The 21,427-nt window shown below is 40.1% G+C and overlaps 1 protein-coding gene and 1 long non-coding RNA gene across 8 annotated transcripts in view; one reads left to right on the forward strand and one right to left on the reverse strand.

Annotated features, from left to right (window-relative positions):
- LOC138942823 (nascent polypeptide-associated complex subunit alpha, muscle-specific form) overlaps positions 1-21,427 on the reverse strand; it is a 223,249-nt gene that overhangs the window by 40,518 nt on the left and 161,304 nt on the right. Inside the window, exon 7 of one of the 7 annotated variants that reach the window (XM_070313297.1) lies at positions 19,226-19,312. The exons of the other annotated variants lie outside the window; for them this stretch is intronic. Coding sequence (XP_070169398.1) covers positions 19,265-19,312 — 48 coding nt within the window. The 3' untranslated portion in view covers positions 19,226-19,264. Of the gene's footprint in view, positions 1-19,225; positions 19,313-21,427 lie in introns of those variants that run through there. 7 annotated transcript variants of the gene reach the window in all.
- Positions 318-2,673, forward strand: LOC138942919 (uncharacterized). Its single transcript, XR_011448398.1, has 3 exons — positions 318-1,727; positions 2,094-2,172; positions 2,466-2,673. It is a non-coding gene; the product is annotated as an uncharacterized lncRNA (long non-coding RNA).

Below are 21,427 nucleotides of genomic sequence, written 5' to 3' on the forward strand. Positions count from 1 at the left end.
TCTAAAATAGCAGCACAAACGGATCAAACGGAAATACGAAGCGAGTCTCAAAACTTTATTGTACATTGCTCGTTCTGTTTCTTGTCTCTTTAATAGTGTATGAGATCCAATCTAAATTATCGTATAATATTATACATGTGTTGCTTGTTTTTTCAAAACATATCTACATCGCATCTCTTTTAATCGAGGAAAAAAAGGAATATCTGCGATATAGTTAATCTCTCAATTATAAAGTATATTTTTCCTCTCTCTTAAGTTATATATTATATTAGAAAATTATATATTGTATAAAATAACCCTCCATGGGTACACCTTGACGTGGTGGAGTGGCTTCAGTACCTGGACGGTATGCCTTAAGGTCCTAAGGGTCCTCGAGGTTTACTGCGAAGGGGAAACCAAGTACCCAGCGTCGTCGTTGCTGTCATCGTGCCGCGGACGGCTCGTCGTATCGTTGGTGCTGTCATCGTGCCGCGGATGGCTTGTCGCGTCGTCGGCACCGTCATCGTGTCGCGGACGGCTTTCGCGTCTTTCGCGTCGCGTGTCCGTACAGCATTGCCACGAGTCGCACAATGGCTCATATGTGGCACGCGCATTTGTGCGTTGAACGCACATTAGTGCGTCGTCGTTGCCGTCATCGTGCCGTACGAGCAACGATGCGTCGCGTTGTCGCGGTATCGCGTTTTCGCGTCGTCGCGTCTTCGCGTTGAACTTTTATCTCGTTTTCACGATTGTCACCGAGGATCATACTTTGTTGCCGACTAAATGGGATGTCTCTCAGCGTTGCAATCGTTAATATATTAATACCTATTAATATAATTAATTTTATATCAATATCTGTTAATATTAATTCTATATTAATATTATATATTATATAAATATTTATGTATTAATAAATTTAATATATTAATGTAGGCGCAACGTTAAAACGCCTCAGTATCGCGGCTGAGGTGAATGCCGGCCGCGTAGCAACGTATGTTCGTGCATAGTATAGATGCATGTTCGCGCGGTTAATCTTGAACTTCGGTTCGAGAATCGGCTGTTGAGGGCACGTTCTGCTCCGACGAACGGTTCGGCCCGAATCGGTTAGAGTTCGGTCGATTGTTTTGGAATCATCGTTAATGGGTCCCTTCTCTTGTACCGTCTAACAGCACATTGTAGAAATACTAAAATGTTTGGCATCTGAGGAGTCGGCTGATCTAATTAGGTTCGATTTTCGCTCGCTAGAGAAGTTGATCTCCCGCTTTCGAAGTGCTAGATTGTTAGCACGTAGAAGGTGGGTATCTTCATTCTCGACCCGTCTACCAGCCTTACGATAAACCCGGCTCAGTCTGTATGATAGAGACTTGGTGGTTCGTATGAAATCGTTCCTAACGATGTTCTAGTCGGCCCTCGATGGGAGCAGGCGCGGGTCAAGAGTCGAGCGAACCCCATTCGCGATTATTCCATCGATCGATTTCGTCTTCTTCCGCTTCCGCTTAACCTTTGCTCGAAGTAATCGGTGAATTCCCGACTTGTCGACTCGAAGTGTGATTCTCACGTGAAGCGAGGTTCGATCGTACCGAAATTCGAAAGTGCGCGAGTGTCGTTAAAAGTATCGCGCGTACAAGTGCGGAAGTAATCTTTTAATAAAAATGCGGGAGTGCCGTTTAAGTATCGCGTGTGTAAATCAACCTGAGAGGAGGAGGAGGTCTAGGAGAGGCATCGGGCATCGACGGAACAACCCTGTCGTGAGTAATTTTTTATTTGTATATTAATTATTTATTCATTGCGTACGTGCAATTTAAATTAAGCAATTAAATCGCGTGATATTTGATTTTTTATCGATGACTTATTTATGATTTAAACAAGAGAGAATTAGAGAAAAAGATTTTATATATGAAAGTTATAATCTTGTTTCTATTTTTAAATTATAATTTTTATACGAGTTATTATTAGAGTTATTAGTAGTCTTTTTCAAAATTTATAAATTTATTTTATTCATCTGCTCATTATTACATGCATCGAATATAAAATTCAATGCGCATAATAAATTTTTTAAATATTAATTATTTTGAGTGCTTCTACAATTTGGATCTTCTATTTGCATGTTACAGATCAACGTAACGACCTTGACATTTTGAGAGGAGGAGGAGGCCTAGGAGAGGTATCCTGCATCAGCGGAGCAACCCTAGGGTGAATATTTATTATTTGTATATCAGTTGTTAAAAATCGCGTTCGTGCATTAATTCGGTCTCATTATTTAAATGAAGTAAACAAGAGAAAATTAGAGAAAGAGAGATTTTTATATAAATTCTATAAAAGTTTCTATTTGAAAAAAATGTTTTTTTCATAATTTATAAAATTCTTCCATATTTATATAGAGCTTTTTATTATTGTACGCATCGGATATAAAATATTCCGCACGAAAAATATTAATTATATTTTGAACGCTGCTATAATTTGGACTTTATATTTGTATGTTACAGACAACGTAGCCTCAAGACCAACGACTCCGCTGTTGCGCATCAGTGCCGGTGAGTGAAACTTAATTTTATTTCGAGGTAACGGATTAGTAGATTTGTAGATTGTAGATGCGAATGTAGATTGTAGATCGTAGATAGATCCGTTGCCTCAAAATGGATGGGCTAGATTAAATAAAATAACTTTCCCTAGATTTCAATATGCATTAAAATATATCACACGTACAATTTAAGATATAGATTAAAATAAAAATTTGAAAAAATATAAAATATTTTTTTCGATTCATAAATTTTATTCAATTTGTTTAATGAAGAAGGCGCTACTAATTTTATTAATTGTATGAAATAGTAATAACTTATTTTCATGTTACGCCGATTTTATTCTAATTTTTCATAGCCCATTCATCTATATCTATATTATCACATCAATTAAAAAGTTTTGCTTTAATTGATATAAAGCCAAATTATTGATCTGTTAAATTATTTAAAATATAAATGTTTTATTAATTTTATCTTAATATAAATTATATATCATTATAAATAATATTATAGTATTATAAGAATTTCAATCAATTAATTTTGATTGATAATTTGGCATTATATTAATTAAAGTAAAATTATATTAAAACAATGCATGACAAACGGTCGTAATATCTCACGACCGTAAATCAGCGTAAAATTACGCTTATACCAGCGATAATAATTAGCCGGCAACGGAAGGAATTTTTCTCCTTCATTGCCCTCTGATAGAGGTCAAAGATCTCTGGCTAGATGTAGCCAGAATGAACATGGCCAGGTAGGTCCAACGAAGGTAGGTCCAACTGGCCCAACGGAAGCAACTTTGTTGACCGTGGTCAAAGGGCACAATTTGTATAATTTCAAATAAATTAGATTTATACACACGTACTTAATATTTGAATTGTTGAATGCGCGGCTCAGCCAGGACAGCCCTTTACTGATATAAAGTAATGTATATCGCAGTGTCGAGATTAATCGAGACTAATCAGCATCGCGGAAAAGAAGCAACGATACTTGCGAGTATCGATTTAACATGCCTTTTTTAAGAGTGGGAAAGGAACGGAGAGATTAAAGCGAGAGCCAAAGATGACTTATAAACTCGACGCGTCCAGCATGGTGCACGTTGCATACATTAAAGAAGAAAAAAAATAAAAAAAAAACGCGTGCCCCCACGGCTTGACGAGGAGTACGCCTCATTGTTTTCGCGAGGCGAAAAGGCACGAGGCGAGCAATTTCGAAATCTCACGAAACGACCGAGACCCGACACGGCCATCGTCGTTCGACCCGCGCGGAATGGCGCAGCTGCAGTTGCAGCGAATATATCATCCTCGTGTTGCACCGCGGGCGACCGCGACCGCGCACCAAAAGGCCGGGTATAACGAAGACAACCTATATTTTCTCCACCCAGTTCCAAACTCTTAAGGGCAAATGCAATCTCCGGCTGGGTCCTGGCATCAATTATACCTTCCACAAACACGACGTTAGGGGAGGGCCCCCTCCGTGTACTCGTCCGTGCCGCGAAGTACGAGACGGCTCGCGAAGATATGTCGGCTCGGGAGCATGTGTTATTAAATTATTCGCGCGTCACTGCGTGCCGCGAAACGGAGGTGCGGGGGGGTTCCCCAACCTGAAAATTATGCGCGCAGACTTATCAGATGCGCCCCCTCCGGGCCAAGAGGCGTTAAGCGGAATTTAAATTGGTGAACATAGAAACGTTCGTGTATAAATGCACGTTGCGTCTTGTGATATTTATTGTGCATCTCGTGTCTATCGCTGAAATGTAATAAAATCTATTTATTTTTAGAGATATACTCATTTATCGAAAATTACTTATTAGTAACTTGAGTTCATGATTATTAGATACACTTTCTTTTCTTAATAATTTCGTCTCTTTATTCTATGCTTATATTAGCGGAATGCGTGGCAAAAAACATAAAGTCATCGATGATACGAATAATATAAATCCGCTATAAACAAGTAAGCCTCAAAATAAAGAAATTCGTCGAGAGTATTTACGAGATTGCATTCGACTGTGACCTGGGAAAGGAATCCTCGAAAAATAACGGCTCTCCTTTCTTGCCCGACTCGAGGAATCTCGGTGCTGCGGTTAAAACTTTAAAAGATCATTCGGTCGGAACAACGTCGCGTTAAACTACACGCGGTGAGCCCGAAGAATTCGTTTCTGGCCGATCGCTTGGTCGACGGACTTTTGAGACACAGGTGCGCAAGTCGATTCAAAAATTAATACCCTGATATATCAAGCCTCTGTAATTATAGAAAGAGATGACTAGTCTCGGTAATTACAGTAAGTTGTAATAATTATAATCATTTCTGAATTATAACTCTAATTATTTTTCAATTAAATACTATAAAAAACAGATGGCTCATATCGTTCGAAAAAAGTAGGAAATAGAATTATAATTAATTTTGGAGTATCTGATATAATAAAGTAAAAAATCTGCTTCTTATCATTTTATATCTATCTCCGTGCAATTGCTTTATCGATTAGGTTGACATAAATCTTATTAGCAATGCGCGTTACATGATAGATTAAGTATAAATAACTTGTTACGACATTTTGCATTATTATATTTGTCAAAGAGACACAATTGCATTAAAATCTATCTACACATTATGACGAAATAATATTTATGGGGAAGGAAAACGGTGGGTACATAAAATGTGTTTTTTTCTTCCTTTTCTTTTTAATTATTCAACAGCGTTAAATCATTACGCGTCATGTAACATCAATCTAAAACGAGAGAGAGCTTTCAATAGTTTTGCCATAAAAGTCGCGTCTATTCCATCCGTTGCTTCTGACTTTTTCAATCGTTATTGCATCTGTCATGCTACGAAATGACAGATTAAATATAAACGATGTTTTTCGGAATAGCTTCTCCTGTCAGGGACAAATAGCATCTGCGGATAACTTTTACGTCGTATCTCTCTTTTCTAATTATTGTAACGACACTATTAATGAAAGTATATTTTCGAAAATATCATTACTTCGCCATAAATATTATTTTAATTATTATTATTTATCGTAAAACTAGGATCTTATCGGGATACATTGCTCTTTCCACGAGTAGAAAAGAGTCCAGTTAACAATTAAGATCAGATAGATACTTGCCATTGTTCCGACCTATTCATCGCCTCCGTTTTGTGTGTATAATCTGTGGAAATTATAATACATCTGCTGTATCGAGTTTCAACTCTAACCCGTTATTCTTTTAACGTGGAATTATATACGTTATATCTCATCTCGTTGGCGCAACATTACGTCGCGTTGCCGCCGAACGAAACTCGTTCGACACGAGGAATGAAGCGTTTGATTCAATAAGAGCGAGAAAGCTGCTGTAACTTTTATCGGTCGCTACCCGATCGAGAAGCCCCCCCGGCAGTTGCTTTCGCGCGAGGCGACCCCTTATATGGAAAAGCAACGTTCGCGCGCGAAGGACACCGCGCGCTCGCGCGACCGAGCAGAATTCTACACGGGGGGACGAAACCCGAGGTTGAGAATTTGCGTTGGCGTACTCGCAGGCTAGAAATTCCACGCGCGTGTTTTCGTTCAATCGCGCGACCTCGCGCGGAATTGTTCCGTGAGAATGGGCGATGCCGCCGCGCCGGTACCAACAAGGTGCCCGGCCAGATCGTATACGGTAAGGACGGGGGGGGGGGCCATACGCGTTACACCGACATGCTGCAATCGATCAACAATTATTGCGTGGATATTGTCTCCCGCTATGAATACACGCGTAGATCGCTCGATGCTAAATTACGTAATTTTTTTTACGTAATTAAAAATTAATAGAGGATCGTAATGTAATAGAGCGGCTATTATAATAATAAATTATGAAAGTGTATTATATAAGAAAATAAAAATATTTAAGAAATATATAATCTTATATAAAGTTATATTATATAACCGTGTTGATTATATAATTATGTATAATTATATATTATTACATTATTATACACATATAATAATGTAATATTATAGATATATGTTCCATACATAAATCATAAATTTTAGATAAATAAATAAACACATTTTATATATTAAATGCATATTATTTAATACATTACAAATATTATTTGATACATTCCATTATATATTTGTCAAATAACAAAGCATGAAAAATGTTAAAACAATTTATACGCTTAAAATAGAAGCAAAGAGATTATACTAAATTTTATCAACACTTTTTTGGGTTGTTTTCTAATATAATATTTAATTCATGTAAATTAATGCAGACGTTGCTTATTATAATAATTGTAACAAAATCTATCACAGAAATAATATAAATTCACGCACAATTAATAATAATCAAAACTTTCGAAAGCCGGGGGGGGGGGGGAAATCCATCAGACACTGCGCCACTGTACGAGAGCGAACGGAGAACCGGTGACCCGCCACGCCTTGGGGAGGTCGTCGCGCGCCTCTCTCGCCGGCACGGCGATCGGCGTGCCGACGGCGACCGGTCAACCTAAACCGGCGCGTTCGCTGGCACCGGCCTAACCAGATCAACATCCCCCCGTTGCGAGCGGTTCCCTCCATCGAACATCGCGTCCTCGTTCCTCCTGCGGCGGAATTTTCTTCGTTCTCTCTTCGTCTTCGCGGACGTATCTATTCACCTATCGCGTCTTCCATTTGCTCCGATTCCAACGAGTATCATTGGATCGCGTCTCCTTTTCATTTTTTGTTTGATTGCCCGATAGGCAATCTGTCCCTCTTTTAGCCGATGGGTCGATAATTATAAATTAGACGTGCACATTTTAGTTAAACTGTTGAAAAGTATGACGATTGATTATTGCTATCTCTCTGTCTGTCTCTCTCTCTCTCTCTTTCTCTGGAGTTCGTTACTAAAGTGTGCCCTTTTCTTCGTTTTACCGTATCGAGGAACTCGTGCAATAACACCGACCGCACCCACTTTATTGCACGATCTCGTATATAGATGCTCCGTGTGTTTCCCGCGCGAATTTTCTCCTCGTTACTGCCGCCAATATTTTAACGCGCGATGTCTCTGGAAACTAGCAAGGCCGCGCTTATCTCTCGGAATGTATCATTTCGCTTTGGATCGCGTATCCTATACGCGAAGAAAGAAGAAAAAAAGAGGAGAAAAAAATCTCCGATCAATCTCGATCTCGCGGCAACTATGTACGTCGGACGACGTCGCCATATAATTGAGAGACATTCGGAGTGCATTAGCATTGCCGGGCAGGCAGGCGTATTAATTGCTCATCAGCGATAATGAAGGGTTTGTAAGTCGATATTAGCATAACTAACAGGTTTCCCGGTAATGAAGCCACATTGCTCGGCCACGGTGCTCGTCTTTATATCCCCCGGGGACCGTCCCTCCCTCCTCCCGCTCGGTCGTCCGCGAATCCCACGGAACGAGCGAGCTGGAACGAGCTGGAACAGAAAACAACCTGAAGCCAGCTCGCTCCGATACCGAGCGCCGATGTTTCCGCGATGAAAATCAAAGGGGTGAGAGGGGGGGGGGGGAAGAGAGAGATAACGAGGACGATGCGAAGCGACTATCCTACTTGGCGCGCGGAAAAGGCCATTAAGGAAAGTCGACGCGAGCATAAGCAATGCACTTGGCACTGTCCTTGGAAGGCGACATTGTCCGGTGCAGCACATGGTGATAACGGTATGATCCTCGAAGATCCTACGATAAATTAATTCTTACTTCATTTCTGACGAGATGAAAGAATCCATTATTTTCTTTAATTATAGTGCAAATAATATTTGAAATCAATTAATCTTAGCTATATAAAAATAATTTGGCGTGTACCCGGTTAATGACAAGTTGTATACAAATATGCTGAGACGCGAACCCAACGACCGTGATCATTCGGTATTAGAGAAAGTAGCGGTATCAACGCTCCACGCGACCGCACTGTATAATACGGTATCGAGATCTCGTTATCGAACCGACCTTTCGCGTGTTCTTTTTTCTCTTCTTTCTGCAATCGTGCGCGATACTTTCTCCGATTGTTCCAATCGAGTCTGCTTCGACAACAATTTATTCCGCTCGCGTGGGCCGTTTTATAGATTTCTCGGAACATGCGAAGCCTCCGAGCTATTCCGAAATTTTCACCGAAATTGCCCCGAATAATATTGAAAATATAGCCGAATAACGATATTACGTTACTCGATATTACAGATATAACAAAGTTTGCGGGAAAAAAAAATCTCACGGTTTCATATTTAAAAAAAAAATGTTATTTAGTTCATTATGCGATTTTTCATGTCAGAGATTAAACTTTCGCGACTCGCGGATGAATGGAGAGCGAATTTTCACCGGAAGCGACAACGCGAGGTCGTTACGAGAGATCCGAGCACACTTACGGGCATGAGCCGAGAATTTAAATCAGCTTAGAAAGTTCAGGGTCAAGCGGATACGAGCGCGCGCGCGTGCGTTCACGCAGCGCAAGAATAAAAAGCCGCACGGCCGATTGAACAAGGGGAGAAAGATTTTTCTAGAATGCATAAACTGCGTTATCTGAAACTCTTGCTCTGTTTATAATTGTCGATTTATTTTATCATATAACGCGTAGCTTATTATCAAAATTATGTGATAGATACATATTTATAAATATAAAATCGCGATGTCCCATTGATGGTAGAGATATTCAACGGAAACGCGGAAGAAAAAGTAATATGCCGAAAAATTTTTCCAACTCTGGTTCATCTCTCGCGAAAAAATCTACTCGTATATTTACGTTTTACTCAACGAACAATTATAATGTACATATGTACAGACCGGAGGATGAAAATAAAAATCTGCGGAGTTGCCGTGCCACTCGCTTCTACGATTCGTTCGAAGAAGAATTACAGTTGCAGAGCTCATTATGCAAATAGGTTCATAACAGCGTCATTAAAAAGTAGAGGAATCCTCTGGACGCATGAATGAAATTGAACGTTTATCGTTTTCCGCAAGATGGAATGAAAACGCGAGTACTGCGAGTTGGAATAAGCGGGAGAGTAAATATTATTTTTTCATCCGTTTCTTCTTTACAATATAATGCGCTGATCTCACCGCTACGGTAGAGGATCGCATTCAAGGAAAGGATCGCGTAGGTGGTTATACATTATTATCGACTGCATACAAATTGCCGCCTCCGTGCGTTGCTCGCAACCGACTTCTTTCTGTTATTGCCTACACCTCTGATAAATTTTCGTCCACGCGCTGGTCCCTTCACGGAGTGAAATTATTATTAGCGATACCGCCTGCGATAAAGCGGCGATAAATCCATCCGATTCGATACGCTTGCAATTAATATCAACGATATACGCATGCTTTTTTGTTGTAAGACAATTTATATGAAGAAATGCGTCGAACGTTATCTAACGTTGCCTGATCCGCCAGCAAATCGACAAATCTATTTGTAATTTCTCTTTCATCTCTAAACGCATTAATTTTTTATTTGGCATACAAGTAAAAAAAATAAAAACAAAGAATATAAAATAGATAAAAGAATTTTGTTAAAATAATACGATAAAATCAAAAGGAATCAAAAATAGTTTTAATGAAAAGAATTTTAATTCGCTATTATATGTAGAATTGAGAAATCACAGTGAAACATAAGTAGCTACAAAATTCGTTTTGAAATGAAATCTTATCAGAGTTACAAGATAAATGGGAGTTTAAAAACGATTAATTCGCCGACAGATGACAGATACATCCCACCCGTTAGTTGAATCTCTTAATTTCGTGTACAAGTATTTTTCACACTCGAATGGGACAAAAACTCAGATTTATGTTGCGGTAGACAAATGGGCGTCTTGATATCTTATTTACGTATTCCGCATCTTGCATCTGCGAGCCATTTCTCTCTTCTCGACAGATTTGCCTTGTATTTTCGTCTTTATCAGAGATCAGTATTTTAATTTCCAGAAAAACATGGTCTTGAAAATTATGAGTGATAATTTGGACATATTTGGCACCGTTAAAACGGTATAATCGGCGTAAATCGGTGTGTGTATAATCGCTGTGTATATGAAAACTGTGTTACGCGTATAAAAAAATAATAAAAATTTTGATATAATTTCTCGTATCTTTTCCGTTCACTTGGCATTCTTGTAGCATCGCGTAAACGGTTTCAAGAGCGCATCGGAGCGTTCAAAATGGAGAAAGTGGGGAGGAAACATCCTCGCAAGGCAACCTTGCAATGACCTCGCGTGAACCCGAGTATCAGGCTCGTGCAAGATATCAGGCTCGCATATGCAATTGCTAACCCCGCGGATGCAATGAGACATTTCAAACATCCCAGCATTAGTTATGAAAATAATATCATTGAAATTATTTATAATTTACGAAAGATATATAAATTTATATATATATATATATATATATAATTTGAAATATATGAATGTGTCTATAAAATATTATCTGTGTTAAGAATTTTTACAGTGTGTTTTTGCAAATCTTTATCATTATACATCCTTAAAAATACCCCAACATTTTTCGCATTATTAGACACGCAAAGGTAGACGCGCCTACGGTGGGCCTCCGCGCGATTATCTGCAGGAAATCTACTCTTGTAGGTATGTCACGGGAGGAGAGGTTGGGGGGGGGGCGGGGGGGCAGGGGGGGTCGCGACCGGAGAAGCGACCGAAGAGGGAATGCAGGGTAAAGTCCCCGCAACATCCTCGGTCTGTCCCCGCTCGACTTCGGCGGGGCCCGTCTTTCGCAGCGAATAGCAGCGATTGTGCATAGAGGAAAACACCGCGATACCAGCGGGGGACCGCGGCCCCGATACAAGATACTGCCACGTGTTACACGCTGTTCGCCACCAGAAGAAACGCGCGCCTTCTCCCGTCCCGCAGCGCGGTATTCCATTCGACGTGCCCGCGGGACGATAGCGAAGATAATGGCGAATTTTTACGGAGGCAGGGGTGCGTGAAACCTCGAGGAACGCGACCGAAAGAAATATCCTCTCTTTCATCATGCGTCCCCTTCAGCGAACGAGCGGTATGTGCGGCGATCTAGCATTTTTCACGCTAATATGGACGTAAGCGTTGTGGCGAGGATAAGAAATTTTGCGGTAACCGCCGGTGTTGTAAATAATTTATAATATATTTTAAAAAATTAGTTAAGAGCACAGAGGAAGAAAAGGATTAGACTCTTGATTTTTCTAATCGTAATAAATAGATTTTGATAGTATCTTGGATAGGCAATTTGAAAAATTAGTGAGCTGATGAGAGCCATACGCAGGATAATAGCGCATCAATCTAAAAAAAAAAATTTATTTTTCTCTTAAATTAATTGTATACAGAGTACGAATTTTTCTTGGCCTTTATACCAAGTATAAATAAATCTCAATTCGAGATTTAATCTTAATAAATCCTTCTTACCCTTCTGAAGAAGGGTAGAAAAATATCGTAGGCGAGAAAAATATTGCGATGAAGAACTGAATTGGAAACTGACATTTATCTCAATTTTTTTTATGCCTTGTGTATAATTAATCAATGTAAAAAAAAAAAATTTAATTTCCTTTGAAACTGACGCATTATTATCCTGCGTATGGCTTTTATCAGCTCGCAAAAATTATAGCTGATATTAGCTCGCAAAAATTATAGCTGATATTAGCTCGCAAAAATTTTTGTTTCAAATGAGAGTCTTATTAATATCTTTTAATTGTTGAAACATTAGATTTACCGTTGACGGTAATTATCATTCGCCAATTTACAGAAATAATAACGAACGATCGATAAAATAACGGACGTCGAATAAGATATCCCAAAACCAAAAAGTGAAAACGTCAGTACGTAATAATCTGCGACACGCGAAGGGTCACGTCTCTTTCTCTCTTTGTCTCGACGGAAGGAAAAAGAGTCACGTCCGTTGTCGGTCAGCGATACCGGCTTTCTCCTCTTACGCGCCGGCGAGTTGTCATTATTTCGTCGCCCCGATTAAATTTCTCAAAGTCTCCCCGCGATCGACCCACTACGGTGCACAAGTGAATGGTCCCCCCTCCCGGATATTCGATCGGATCGTTGCTGGCGCGTTATCGCGGTGCCATCGGTATATCGCCCGTATAAACGCCCGGCGCATACCTCTCGCAAATGCCTGTTAAGATTATGCAAATGTCCAAAGCTCGGAGCACCGGCAGCATTTTCAAGAAACTGCCGCGACGAGTATTCCCCGCGTCCAGAATTAAGATATTCCGCGCCGAAGCGCGGAGGAGTCGTGAGACGGCTGCCGTTTCTCGTCTCTTTTTATTGCTCGCGCAGCTTCCCTCGAGCTATAACGACCGACGCGTGACATGGAGAAATATTGATATGCCAATTCTGGATTGCCCTGACAATGAGTGTGACTGTCGATGCACGAGTTCCGGGACTCTCGAGAATTAAAACGGTGAGGTCCGAATTTAGATGAAATCTTCGAGAGATGCGTTCTCACTGGATCGAATTTATTTCTCAGCTTCGAATATAATGACACATTTCGTTACGAAGGCGTATTTAATATTATATAAAACTGTGGATTGTCTATGTACGTTTCGTTACTTCAATTTTGATCTGCTTGATGCGATTTCTACTGAATAATGAAATTACCAAGTAAAATTCCTTTCTCTCGTTTAACCTGTTGTGGCCATAGCAATTTATAGGGATACCAGTATTCATCCCTTTCATCCCATGACAGGCATTCACTGACGTCAGGAGGCACACGCTTTCTTTGAGTCGCGTGTACTTCCTGCAGGGAGCGGCTCTCCCGTTGTGAATTACAATAGATAGATGGATACGCATGCCAAGCGATTGGTTCGATTTGCGTATCATTAAATCACCAAAATAATTTTATAAAAGAAATAACTTTCGTCCGATAAACTCTTGCGTGTTTTTCTTCTCGCTGAGATGTATATGTACGAAGGCAAGCTTAAATATTATCTGAAGAACTACGAAACGATTCCGATTAACGTTTCCGTTATGAATAAATCGCAAAAGCGTGCAGTGCGTAATGCTTCTAATTGCCTCACCAAGAGACAAGACGAGTCGGCTAGAAATGTCATTCTTTCATTAATGTCGCGTGTATAGTAACATAAGTGTACCGGTACTCCTTTCATTCTTTGACAGGCATTCACCAACGTCAAGCGCTTTCGTAGTTGCCGTAAGAACTTTATAAGGATTGAAAGAGGAATGCGCCGCATCGATCATGTCTTTTTCAGAGAGTAATATTTAGTAGCGTGGGTGATAGCGCAGACGCGAGGGAAATATCACAGGGCGCGATGATTATCGCTAATAGACATACGAATGTGTGCGAGGGAGGGGAAAAATCGATATAAATTCGCGTTGATATATATCTCTATGTAACAAGTATCAGCAACATCTGTAAAAACGATGCGAATTGCATCAATATATAAATTTAGAAAAAAATATTAAAGAAAGATTAAATAAAAATAAATATTGAAATAATTTGAAGAAAACTTCTTAAGGTCTTGCAATTTTTCAAGAGTCATGTTGTCATAACAGGATAAGATATAATTTATCATAGAATTGTCTATAAGATTTTTGACAAGAGATAGATGAAATTTGATCGATCCAGACAATGGATTGAAAAAATCTGATTCGCTAAACCGGGCATGAACGGCTCTCATCCTATTTGACAGATAGTCGATCGAACAGCATGTCTCGTTCGTCACAAAGAAACACTCCTTCGTTCGTGAAACGCCTAGATACCAATTGGACAGTTAATATCTCACTTCGATGGCACCTGAAGCTCTCTCGGCTTGGCATGTCTCAGTTCACGCGAGAGGAATTGGAAAGGTGAGTTTATGTATTCATTTCTCTCGCGAGTCTCTCCCGCGCGTGATGTATGAACGTACATATGTGGGAGCAGGTCGTTACGTCAGCCTCTAGCGCTTATAGAGTCCGCTCTCGGTGTGCAGCTGCTGTCCCGTTCCTTGATCCCGTGAAATGGCTTTACACGCGAATTCGTGTAACACTGGTTATGCCGTCGCAGGCACCTTCTCCTCTTTCGCGAACGACCGCGGACTCTCTCAAGGACCGTATGCGCGTCGACGAGAAATCACGGTGCATTCATCATCGCCGTCACCGGGGAGCGTATGTGTTAGAGTTTAGTCCATTATTCCGTGTTGTAGCGTGTTTCGAAAGTGATATCGCATTGTATTATGTTTTTACTCGTGTCCTCGCTCGTAGATGGAAATGAACCAAACATGCTCGGTAATGAAAACTCTCAAACAGTGTGAAACTGATTTATCTCTCACCGTCGATATCAATCTTTATATATAGTCGTGGAAAATTCTGTTACATTTAACCTATTCCGGTACAACAATATAATTAATATAACATAATTAAAATATAATAAACGCAATTATATATGCTCTATATATTTTTGATAATAAATATATATATTATATATTTTTGTAAACCAACATTATTATTGTTCACAATTCTGCGAACATTACCGTGTTTCATGCATGAGATTGGCGTGAAGCGATAATGACATACCCACATGTTCATCCAAGTATCTTTCTACAAAGTGCGGCAAATATTATATTGATGAGACTATTATTGTCCATTTCCTAAGCAAATTATCATTTTGCGGACTTAATAAAGTCTGCGACATCGCATCGTTAAATGAATGAACAAAAGTTAAAAGTATGAAAGCGCTTTCGCGCTCTTTGATGACGCCGCGTAAAAGGGAAAAAGAAGCGAAAAAATGATAAAACGGTAAATCATTCAGCTGTCTCGTAATTGTCTAAACAATCGTTGCAGATAAACGACTCGATCGATCGAAAGCGCGATCGAGTATAAAACGATCAACAAGAAACGGTTGGTAAAAAGTAGCTACGCCGATGTATTTGGGTTAAAAAGATATGATTGCCACAGTTTTTGTTTTTCTGATTTATCGATATTTTTGATTTATCGTTTTGTTGATTCTCGTTGATCTTCCAGTTAGAAACGTATAAATATATGTCCACTATGAGTCCACTATTATGTTACAAGTACTTTACAAGGCATCTTCTTGTATATCATCCACACACACACACACATAGTAGTCGAGACCGACGGTTTAAACTCAAGCGAGCACTTCTCCAGAGCTATCTCGGTTTACGGACGCGATCGTCCGTATATTCCTAAACCGCGGAATGCTGAAAGAATCCGCGGTTTTGCGTCGTGTTTTCTGCTCCGCTCTCCCGTAACTTCTTCTGCCAATCTTTTCGCAACGGAAGAAAGATTCGAAATAATAAAAAATTGTAACTAACACGATTCAATTAAAAGGAAAATAAAATACTAATTTATTATTATCTCGAGAGAAATGCAAACAACAGCTCGCCTTGGGATCTGCCATTCAGAGAGTTATCGATGATGCTGTAAATCGATTCTGATCGAGAGGAATTTCGAAAGAGATTGAGGGGAGAAGAGAGACCAGTAAACACACGCGCGTGCAGAAATACCGAAGAAAATAGCAGGCGAGGGAAGGAGACAGGGAACTACAGATTAAAGGAAGATAGAAAGTGGAGAACATAAGAGGTCGAGGGTTCATGGATCGTTCGTGTTGTGATAGGCCGCGATTCCCGGTTGCAATAAGAGCATTAGATGATCGCGAGAAGGGAAGAGAGAGAGAGAGAGAGAGAGAGAGAGAGAGAGAGAGAGAGGAAAAAAATCAATCGTGGCCCCGTCCATTACCATACGTTATTGGTTGGACTTCGGGCCGATCAGCGGTGGTGTGTTTGCCATAACTCCAGATAAATAAACCCCAGGGTCAGATAAATCTGCGTACGAGCCGCGGCATGTATAATGCAAATGCAATCATGTCCGCGAACCACAGCGGTGCCGCGAACCTTAAAACTTGGACGCGCGCCCGTAAAGGGCACGCAGGCGAGCCCCCACGAATTTACAACGCAACAACCATCGCGCTCGTACTCCGACAACAGGCTTAAACCTCGGCCGAGGGTTAGCGGGACCGTTTACGATGTGAACGGGGCACGACGGTAATTAAGATAAGAGGGCTTTGCCTCGGTGAAATATGTCGATCGTAATTATTTCGCGTACTGCCCGTAAATGCCCTTTTAAATTTACAGTAACGCTTCACCTTTTTTCGCAGCATACAAAAATAAGGAGATTTAAAGATACGTACGTTTTTCCGTGAGATATTTATTTTCGTTCTTAACGAAATGAAACTTTTCTCGTTTGCAACTATTCACATAAAATTTATAATTATTTTTTGATCGAATTATTATCATGCTTAAAAGCCCGACAAATATTTTTCTATTATCTCATTATTATCATCCGACATTACACAAATATATATTGCCATTACGAAACTTCAATAACAAGACTAATAATGAGTACCAATTAATTAGTGTAATTAAAGAAATAAATAATGACATATTGGCGCGACAATTGACGTAGGAATGAATCGAGCAGTTGCAGCGCTAGAAATCAGAGCGAAACGCGGAACGTCGAGCGATAGAAATAGCTCCCGATCGGATCAGGCCGGTCCGGACGATTTATGATTAATTATCGGCGGCGATCGAGCGACGTGGCGGGGGCAGAAACGCTTTCGATTACGGGATTAAACGAGAAACCCGTATTGTGCAATAGGCAACGCGCACGGTGGCGGCGGCGGCGGCGGCGGCGGCGGCGGCGATCTCCGCGATTTCTCGGACGGTACATATCCACGGGTGAACCTCTACTGACCTCCTCGCCCCCTCCGGCTCTTCGCTTCTCTCGCTTTTATGGTACAATTTTAACGATGACTCGAGATTGAGGTTAAGACCCGCGAATCATTTCAACGATGCTTGCTCGCCTCTATCCAGCGTGAGAATCAACGAAAGTAAACTCGGCGGCGACGGCGGCGTGACATTTATCTTACGTCAACCTGCGGAAAAGCGCCGTCTAACTCACTTTAGATTCTCGCGGCTACATTGCGATATATCACAAACGCATCCCGACAGAATTATAATACGATATCTCTCGGTTATTACGTGAATAATTCTATTTGTATGCCGTATACGTCATTATAACACATTCGTAATTGATATAAATTATCTTGCAACACTCGTGTTGCATCTCGCCGCACTTTCCTTCTAACTAAACGATGCGCAGTTGAAATTTTATATTTAAAAAAAAATTAACATTAATTGTTACTATTCAAGTTTTTTCGTTACGTCACGTTTGCATTTAATTAGATGTACGATTGTGATCTTGTCAACGATATATTGACTATGTAAAATCCGATCAAATCTATGGCTGATGTCGTACGCGAATTGACAGGCGCGAACTTTTATTACGACGACAAGAGAGTAACTAATGACAAGATCGTACTAATGCATAATTAAATACCACGTTGTTAGCAATAAAACGTCATCTCGTGCATTTAGATTTTCTCCTCTCTCGCGAATCGATATAAATGATCGCTGTCGCTCATCCTTTACGCCGATAAACATCGCGCGATAACGGAAACGCGTGCCGTTACTCACTCGAGGATACGACATTCTTTTTGCGCTGATTTTGCCTCTTTTGCCTCTCAACCCTCTTATCGCCATTCCGGATTTTTACCCGTCTTATCTCGGACGCGCGCACTTGGAGGCGAGCGCGCATTCTACCGACCTCCATTTCTACCGATCTCTGGGATCACTATGATTATTAATTCTCTTCGTCGCGAGCATATTATATTCGTTGCGTCTTGCTGAGGCCGAAAGTAGGTGATAGGTGAATTCTATTCTATCTAACACAAGCGGATGCTGATGTTCCCTTATCTTCCTCGATTATCTCCCGCGCTACGAGAGGCGATTCACTCGGAGAACGAGAAACGCTTCTTCGATTACGCATTTTTATAGCTGTCCCTGTAGAATGGAATCGTTTCATTATCGCGGCGCGAATGTATGCAGATGCTTCTTTCATCGTTCATTTCTACGCTAGCGGTAAAAGCAGACGGTGGTGCCAAAGATTATTCTGTTAATTAAACGCGTGAAAAACTTTTCCTTTTTTCATTATTCCAAACTTTTTATATTTTTATTTGATTTATTATTATATTCCTGTTGTTGTTCGATTAAGGAGGTTCTTCAAACATTTTCGCTAGCGCACTGACATGCGTTTTACGCGTAGAAACGTCGCTAATTCTTCACCAATTTCATGACCTTTGAATTTCCGTTGGAACGAGTCGTGACAATAAATCTCACTGCTAAACACACAAGATCAAACATTCGCGCTATTCAAAACTAATGACACCGATTATCAGTTTCACGATGTTGCTGAAAAAGGAACAAGAGGGCTATCGCATTTTCATTAGATCGGAGATGGATGGATAATTATAATGTTATTGATGAGATCGCGAAGCTGAAAAGCGTTTTATTAGACAGAAACTCTCCTGTTATCTGTTGACTATTAATGCAAGATTCTATCTTACGCGCTCTATGCACTTGTTGTTACTTCGCATTAATTAAGTATATCAATAGCAGCACTAATGATCTCTATCAATGTAAATGCGATTGAATAGAGTTATAAAGATCAAGTTTGTCACAATTGGAAGATAATGGGATAATTGTTGTTAATTTTAATAGCCTTAATGAAGTCCTTATAAGCTTTTAACATTAAGCAATTAAAATCTCATTTATGCTTGTTCTGATTAATGTAAATGCATTTTATGTTTTGATTTTATATACTCTGTAATAGATCCCTGCTTTTCCTTATTAAAAAACTGCAGCTATCTGTTTTAATAAACTACTATTCAATCTTATAACATGTTTCTTTCATCGGAGCATTTATTTTTGATAAATTAACACATACCTTTCGGAGATCAATATTATGCTCTCTAATTAAAATTGGATAATGCTAGTGGCAAATAGGAAGGAACACTTACCTGAAACAGAAAAGAAACATATTCATTAGGTAGGCAGCATAAAAATGACATATCTTTATATAATGTCACTTTTTTATAAATTCAACAAGAAATTTATTGTTTTTGTAACAATCATTAAGAATCACAAAGTTAAATAATTCCAATTGATATCTTTATTAATTCTAAGCAACAGATTATATCGATTACAGAGAGAGGCGGTAGAAGAAGGAAATCAATTACAAATTCTAGGACAAACATTTTTTTGCATAACTATGGAAAGGATTGAACCCTTGAACCATGTAATGCGTTGCAGCCAGAACAGGAATGTTTCGGTATTGCACACTCGATGTTCGTCAATCATGTAACAATTCGAATCGAAATCTTTCACAAAGAATTCCAACGGAAGAATGTTTCTCTCGGAACTCGTTGAAACATTCCGCTATTATACGTCCATTCGCGCTATTGGATTAAAGAACGTAGTCTCTCATACATTGCTTTTATTATTCAATTATCTTATGTAAAAGATATTTAAGGAACGCTTTCGTCAACGTCAAGATATGTCGACATCGATAATGCAATAAACACGTTTTTCACATTTACAGCATGACGTTCGTCTGATCCGCTATATGGTCATCCGTCACAATTGCTCAAATATATCGATTAATCAAAAACAATAATGACTCCATCAAAGCATGAATTAACTCGATTGTCGTGTGTGAGTAAATCAGTTTATTTCCTTCTTGGCCATTCGTCGACTCAAACTTATCGTCAATTTTACAAGTCGCGATTGTATCGTTGCATTATTTAACATACTCGTTAATTCGATGATTTCGGCGCACGTTCTCTTGCGGTTGCTGCTTTATCGCTCTCTACTCACGTTAAGCTCTCTTTCCTCTATGACAAATCGATTTAATTCTTGTCCCATTAATTACGTGAAGCAAATTATTGCTCGATGATGTATCCTTTTAAAATCCTTTGAGAAAAACAAAGTTGTGGATCAACCATCATATCCGTTTTTTTAATTATATTTTGAATAAATAAATGTGTATGTGTGTGTGTGTGTGTTATTTAAGAAATATATATATATATATATATATATATATATATATATGTTGTAATGCAAAATATTATTAAAACGCGTATGACTTATGTAAAGATCAAAGATTTAATGTTTTTAAAAAAAAAACAAAGCCTCTCAATGATCATACATTGCTTCGCTTACCGCGCTACGGAGAAGAGATAATTAATAAAATAAGATTGCGATACATAACTAGCGATGTATGTGCGCACTGTTTGTACGTAATAACCGTCCGTGGTTTAACATAAATACCGATGCGTTCGCCAATCGCGATCCACCGGTGTCGCGTTGCTCATACGTACGACGATTAAAAATGCATACGCGCTCCGCATGCAGATCACCCGCGTGTTGCGATACCGAATAACGATGGCATGTCCCCCGGGAGCGAAGAGAGAGAGAGAGAGAGAGAGAGAGAGAGAGAGAGAAAAGGAAAGAAAGAGAGAGCCCCCGGCGCGATTAATGCCGATTAAAAAGTCAAAATGCACCGCCTTCGATCATTACACTCCGCCGAAGAGCGCCGACGGCGCTGGTAATTCCACTCCAAAGTAAGGTAGCTGACGAAGAGAAGCTCCCCCTCCCCCTCTCTCTCTCTCTCCCCTCTTCATTCCTCTTTTATCTGCCTGCCTGCCTGGCCGCTTGCCCCCGTACACCCTCTCTCACCAACGCGAGAGCCTTTTCGCTTCCCCCGTCGTGAACCCGATCCCGGGGGGCTGCCGTCGCGCGGGCCCTCCGGGGGCAAGTAATTACTTCTAGTCCGGCGCTGAGCTTCGCCGGCGGTTCGATAGCCAAACTTATAATTTAATGGTTAATTATATAAAGGGTCCTCCTCTCCTCTCCTCCCCTCGATTCGGCGGAGCCACTGGGCGGACATGATGACGTGCAGGAATGCTTACTGCCTCTTACCTCTTACCTCTTTCCGATCGTATATAGGACTCGTTTTCCGAGCTTCCCGTCCCGCCGTCTACAAGCGCGATTCTGCTTGAGAGAGAGAGAGAGAGAGAGAGAGAGAGAGAGAGAGATATGTCATATATGTCCACCATGGAATATATTACGAATTA

Source organism: Polyergus mexicanus, unplaced genomic scaffold (assembly GCF_030449975.1).
Source record: "Polyergus mexicanus isolate NDT 795.1 unplaced genomic scaffold, iyPolMexi1.0 SCAF_24, whole genome shotgun sequence".
NCBI classification, from domain to species: Eukaryota; Metazoa; Arthropoda; class Insecta; order Hymenoptera; family Formicidae; genus Polyergus; species Polyergus mexicanus.